General features: G+C 47.2%; 1 protein-coding gene across 15 annotated transcripts in view; it reads right to left on the minus strand.

Moving 5' to 3' along the window:
• Positions 1-253: 253 nt before the first annotated feature.
• The window catches only part of Ebf3 (EBF transcription factor 3), a 117,999-nt gene continuing 111,843 nt past the window's right edge, over positions 254-6,409 (minus strand). For 2 of the 15 annotated variants that reach the window (XM_006230462.5, XM_039083361.2), the window contains exons 14-17: positions 5,611-5,799; positions 5,007-5,204; positions 3,958-4,070; positions 259-2,932 (exon numbers count right to left, since the gene is read on the minus strand). In XM_006230462.5, the coding sequence (XP_006230524.1) occupies positions 2,915-2,932; positions 3,958-4,070; positions 5,007-5,204; positions 5,611-5,799 (518 nt within the window). In that variant the 3' untranslated portion in view covers positions 259-2,914. Of the gene's footprint in view, positions 2,933-3,957; positions 4,071-5,006; positions 5,205-5,610; positions 5,800-6,409 lie in introns of all 15 variants that reach the window. The other 13 variants (XM_039083366.2, XM_039083378.2, XM_039083394.2 and 10 more) reach the window with 10 other exon arrangements.

Consider the following 6,409-nt stretch of genomic DNA (forward strand, 5'->3'; position numbering starts at 1 on the left):
TGCTGCTGTGACTCCGGTGCTTGTGACAAACAATTCAGACCCAAATGTGTGGGCAGCAAGTCTTCTGATGGCACCTGTGGCATCACAGCCACCTCAGGAACGATGCTTACTAAGGGTTGAGAATTCTGGAAGGTTCTCTGAAACCATTTAGATTTTGATGAGCCCCAGCTCTGGAGCCCAGGATGTGGAAATGAAACCCCCAATTCATTTGTCAGTCATTTTAATAGTCAAAACAGATAAAAATTACCAAAAGTGAAATTCACAGACAAGAAATACTTTAATTAAATATTGTGTAAAATGAACATTTTATACAGTTAAATATCTGAAAAAATGTACAGATAAAACAATCTTATTGTAGGGTCTCTGACAGCAAAATCTACCATTTAGTGAAGCTCTCGGTTTTTGACACAATGAAGCAATGAGGGCGTTGACTAGTTGATCTAAAACACAAACCGGGTGCGGACATGAGGATGCGGACTAATGTGCACATGAGCTCTTTTTAGGTCAAACCCTTCCTTACACAAAATAAATCGAGGCAATTTAGTTCCAAAGTGACTTCTCAGGCTGTTCATGTAGCTAAGCCCTGTCAGCAGCCACAAAGCCAGAGTGTGGCCCACTGACCCTTGGGGACGTTCTGTTACTCGTATTGAGTCCCTCGAATGAACACTTGCTAAGCTCTATGTCATTCCTTCGTGAAGGTGTTTGTCTAAGTTTTGTAAGTCCCCTCCTTTTTGTTTTAAATGTGACTTCTGCTGCTGTTTGCAAGGCCTGCGCTGTCTGTGAGAGCAATGAGTGTGAAGGGAAAAAAAAGAGTCCTGTTTCTTGGTCTCACGGTGGGTTTGGCACTAAGAGGCGGAGTGTCTGAAGGAGGTCTTTCCAGTTAAAAATGTACAGACAGTGCTGTTGGATCTGACCACAAAAAGGTCCTGTTTAAAATAAAAATGAACTAACCAGCAGTGTCCCCCAATGCCTCTCTAACTCCAAGGTGAGCTAAAGAGAGCAGAAAGCAGCAGGCAGACCCAGGAAGAAGTGACTGGCAGACTGGAGGTTTGTGCTTTTGGCCTGTGTGTGTGTGTGTGTGTGTGTGTGTGTGTGTGTGTGTGTGTGTGTGTGTTCATCACCCATCTCCAGATATTAACAATTGTGGTGTGAGCCTGTGATAAAATAGCACAGAAGTTCTTCAAAGAAGTCCACTTTTAAGGCATCAGAGAAGTTAATGTGGCAAACATTTGTAATTAAAACGTCGGAAGTAAATTTTATTTTAAACTTTAGGCCTCTGAATTTTTCCAGTAAACACAGTTCAGCTATGTGGCAAAGTCATAGGTGGCAGCTAAAATGACTTTTTTTTTACATTCTACGAAAAAAATTAAAAATTAAAAATAAAATAAGAACACAGCCTGGACGGTGTGGCCCCTTCACGGCCGCTCCACATGCACAGAACCTACTAGAATTTGTCACGGCCGGCTGACACCGTTTTCTTTTGACTATACAACAAACTTTTCTTTTCAAAAGTATTTGTTCAGATAACTTAAAAATAATATAAAAATAAACAATGAATTTGACTTTTCCTCAACATAAAAAAAGGGGTGGGGGATGGAAAGTCTAAACGATAGCAAATGGTTTAGGTACAAATGAAATGTAAGGACATTGGTTCACTTCAACAAAACGGATTAAAGAGACAAGCTCTTGGTGTCTGCTCGTTCCCTATGCTTCAACACTGGGCAGATCAAACACCAATACAGACGTGAAAAAAAGAAGGCAGGGAAAGCAATGTACAAAATTTCAAAGATAAATACAATATTTATAATTGATATGTTACAAAATAAAGTCCCTTAGCAACTGCAAGTGTTCATGGGAAAGGAAGCGTCACGTGAGAGAGCATTTTATCCCCTATAAGACACATAAGGAATAAAACTCATTTTTCTAAATATTTTAAGTGGATCTGAAAAAAATTCAAGACAAGTGTATAAATATTTAGCTACAACTTTGGCAAAATCACAAAAGTCTACAATTTTATAACCACATACAAAACACATCGGGGAAGAAGGGTCTAGAAGTCAAAAGGACAATTTCAGGTACAAGAAACATAGACCTCACAGTAGCCTAAGAATGCAATAGGTTTACAGTGCGTGAAAGTTGAAAAAATGTTGCTGACCGCACTTGCTTTAACAGGAAGCTCTAGGTGGGAGAATATTGGAACCAACAGACAGTAGCATAATCTTTTTCTCTGTCAGTGTGCTTGTTGAAGGCAAGAGATTCGATATCAAAGTTACAATTTCTAACTACAATAAGTTACAAAGTTTCATTTCATTAAGATGAAGTTAAGCAATGATAAACCCTCCCTCCCTCCCTGCCACCCCAAATTCACCTAGTCATAATCCTCCTCTGTTCCAGTTAATGGCTCATACCTCCTTGGCCCCCTTTTTTTCACCACAAAAAAATATTTCACATTATAGAGATACACAACCATTGTGAATCTAAATATGAGTACAGAAAAATGTTTCGAGGCTTTCTTCCTCAGTGTTGCATGGGCATCAAAACGGTGCATATTCACGAAGCTTCTCCCCACACAGATAGCACGCACTAGACAGCCAAGACGGAATCAGAAACTTTATACAAAATAGGCATCGCTTTGTTTTCCTTAATCTTCAGGACTGAGAAATGTGAAGATGTGAGAAAAGTTCAGTCAATAAAATGGAATTGTTCATGAAGGAGTAGGCTTGTTCGCGTGTTGATTCTTAACAGTTTAAATAAAATCTTTAAATGTCTTTTGTAGCATTCAACCGTTGCTGATTTTTAGTTTTGGAGATAGCATTTCCATCAGCACGTCTTAGCACACTACACGTGTCCCCTGAAGTCCGTCCTTGGATGCTGGGTGCTGTGAAGGTAAACAGAGTCCCTCACATGGGCGGGACTACCAGCCCAGACATAGCTGCAAAAGAGAAGAGACCAAAGTTAATGGACCACCCCACGCGCACCCTCAAGTGGACCCAGCTCACTCCTCCTGTGCTGGGATTCACAGGGAGGCCAGACTCACTCAACTCCCTGCTATAGTCAGCTGTGCTGGTGGCAGTGGTGTGTTGGTAAGTCTACTTCTTAGGGTGAGGGCACAGTGGTGGCATGATTCCCGCAGGCCTGTCTGGCGCTGCAGCCCTCTGTAAAGGCCTTCTCTGCAGGAGGGAACACGGGCTTCTGCTTCACGTAAATGTCTCCACATTTTGTTCAAAGCAAAGGGAAGCCTACTCTCTGGAAAGACAGGAACCAGCCTGGCCGTGGCTTGAAGGCTTGCTTTTCCTAAATGAAATGGAGACTTGCCTCAGTTTCCCCCTCTGCCTTTGGGCCCAGGCTCTGACCTCCTACCAGCGGCTCTATAGCGTAAGGGTGAGTCAGGCTCTCAGATCAAAGCCACACAGGGCCCAGTAGCTCTGGAATCTCAAGGCCATGGAGTGATGGAGACAGCACCACCTCAGGGTGCTGCTTTCTCTCCACAGAACAAGAGAAGCTTGGCACTGACGCGCCAAGTGCAGCCAGCTCTGGAGTGAACTCCTGGTCCGAATGTAATTTAAAATCTTTTAACTCTGGTGTTGTTTAATTTTTGTCAGAATGACTGTTCTCATTAATTTATGTATAACATATTAATACATTTGTTCATGTAGTGATGTGAGCTTCAATTTCTCAGTCCATTAATTTCAACGATATTAATTTATCTCCGACTCACCGTTACAACTTTATGGTTTGGCAGGCCCCTGTGTACACACTGCTTGTGCGGTACCACCTAGTCGGCCTCGATGCTGGGGCATGTCCACAGACACCTACCTCCCCTCAGTGCCTGCCTGCTAAGCAGCGCTGGCCTGATGCCCAAGGTCAGCTCTGAGGCCGGCTGGCGGCAAATGGGGCCTGGGCTTCCCGTCAGAACTGACAGGTGTTGTGAAGACAATGAGTTCAAATCATTGATACCTTTCCAGTTCCTTTTTTGAGCATTAGTTCATCAAAGTGGAATATACCACCGACTTCACAAAAGGGCCAGTTTGTCTTCTCCACGGTTGCGTCCTCGGCACCCAGCAGAGAGCCTGGCACATAGTAGGCACTCAGTAAATACTGGTTGAATGGGTTCATGTGTTTAAAGGAGAATGGGTTTGACTTTCACCCGGTGGAGCACATACCCAAGGTGGTGTCTGAAAGAGGTCGGGTGATGGACACTTACTTCAGTAAGTGTAGCCCCGTGCACCACAGGTAGTCATGTGAGCCCAAAGGCCTAGGGGCACCCACATGGCTTCACCACCACACTCACTGCAGGTCACATACTGCGTGAGCTGCCCTCAGTGCTGGGAAGGGTACTTGGTGCCTGCTCCATATGGCCCCAGCTGTGCACAGCTGTGTCCACGTGGTAGCTCTCATGCCCCTGGGCCAACCCTTCTCCCTCAGAACCAAGAGAGAACATACTCCCAACCACAGACAGCCTTGCCACCCAGCAATGGTACACACCCTGCCCTGGGTCAGCCCCTTCCAAGAAGAAGCAAAGCCATGTAGAGTTCCTGTCCTGAAGCTGTAAATAATGGCTCTGCCTCACGGCAAAGTGGGGCAGACACAGTCTGGGATGGGCACCCCCAGACGGCACAGTGACCTGCCACCCATTTCTTAGCCGGTTTCTGCTGTCCCTTTAATAAGGACGCTGAAAGCTTAACACTAAGGACAGGGCCATACCCTGCGTGGAGAAGGGCCAGGCCTGGGTGCTCTGCTAAGTGGGGCTCTGCTCTGCTCATCCTCTCCTTTCCCCTCAAGTGAGGCTCCACCCCTTCGGGCATGGAAGGGCTGAGTCAAGGTCAGTGCATAGGAAGAGTGGGCTGGACAAAACCTAGAGGCAGAATCATCTATGCTCGGCTCGAGGACCAGGCTGTGGGGCAGGAAGGAAGATGCAGACCAGTGAAGCACATGCAATGCCACAGGCGTGCAAGGGGTTTCCGAAGGGGCCATTGGGCCTGAGCACCCACCCACGCCGCCCTCACCTTGAAGTCCGTTCCCATTGGCGCTGGTGCAGGAAGGAGGAGGCGAGGCTTGGGGCCGGACCACGGGCGCGAAAGCGCTCTTCTGTTTCACTGCGGAGATGACATTGGCAGGTGAGAATGAGAAAATGCCGTGTGTGCTGCTACAGTTTGAAGGGAGGGTGACCGAAGAGGCTGCCATGGTGGGGCTGGACGGCACTACTGCAACAAAGCAAACATGGTCAGCACGCGCGCGCGGGCCGTGGTGCAGCACCACAGCGAGAGCTCTGAGGGCCTCGCCTCGCACGGGGAGGGGCCACAAAACAAGACACGACATGCTTCGGCTCGGCCACTCTGGATAACAGGCAAACGCTTTGGGGGCCGGGCTCTCTCTTCCAATTGAGCAGCCCCGTGTGGTTCAGATCTTATTTTGGTGGCCAATGAGATGGCGTTGTGGGGGAGGGCTGAATTAGGTCAATTTGTAGTTGTCATTTGGACGCCCAGCCTCTGGGGCCACCCTTCCTTTTATCCAGTAGCTCACATCACAGAACATCCAAGCAATACACACACTCGACTTTGTAGTGAATATGAATCTGCGTGATGACGTGTGACAAAAACAGACACTTACTGCCGTAGGGAGAGTTAGCGGAGGAGCCATTAAGAAATCCAGGCGAGCCAGGGACCCCTAGATTGGCCATGGCGCCACTTCCATATCCATTCATGCTAGTGCTGACTGTGTTGTAATTGGACTGCTGGGGAGTACTGCTGGGGACGTAGCCTCGCGGGGACACGCTGCTTGTATTGCGACTGTAGCCGACTGTTAAAATCCCCCCCCGGCCAAAAATAACATTATTATCAGTGACAGACACTTGGGGGGGGTTTCCCCGAGAATCTATATCAAATATTCAACATTTTTAATTGACTTTATGCTTCCTCTCGCCCTGGTGATTCTAGCCAGCTTGGATAATCTTAACACGCCACCCTGCCGCTGGTGAGGCCTGTTCCATGTCTGCTGGCTTCGACGGCCAGCCAAAGCATGCTTCGATCTAACCTTCAGCCGCTGCTACACACTGCTTTAGAAGCAATTATCAACAGCTTGGATTCCTGACCTACTACCCCACTCTCTCTGAACTTTCAGCCTCAACAGACCTTCAAATGCCATGGCTGACAAAGAGAGCTTGTTTGTGGCCCTAACTTCCCTGGAAAGACTTTTTGGGGGTGGGGATGTCCTCACTTTCACAGATGCTGTCTCTGTGAGCAGGAGTGGGGTGGGCGCCATAGCTTCCTGCCTGTTGTATAGTGTGGGCAACTGGGAGCCAGCAGAATAGTGGGGGGCTCTGAGATGGCTGCCTGAGTCATCTTTATAGGATGTGAACTAAACTGGGCTCAAAGAACATGCACAGAGGACACCAAATTGTGACTTCAAC

The sequence above is a fragment of the Rattus norvegicus genome, chromosome 1 (assembly GCF_036323735.1).
Source record: "Rattus norvegicus strain BN/NHsdMcwi chromosome 1, GRCr8, whole genome shotgun sequence".
Classification (NCBI taxonomy): domain Eukaryota; kingdom Metazoa; phylum Chordata; class Mammalia; order Rodentia; family Muridae; genus Rattus; species Rattus norvegicus.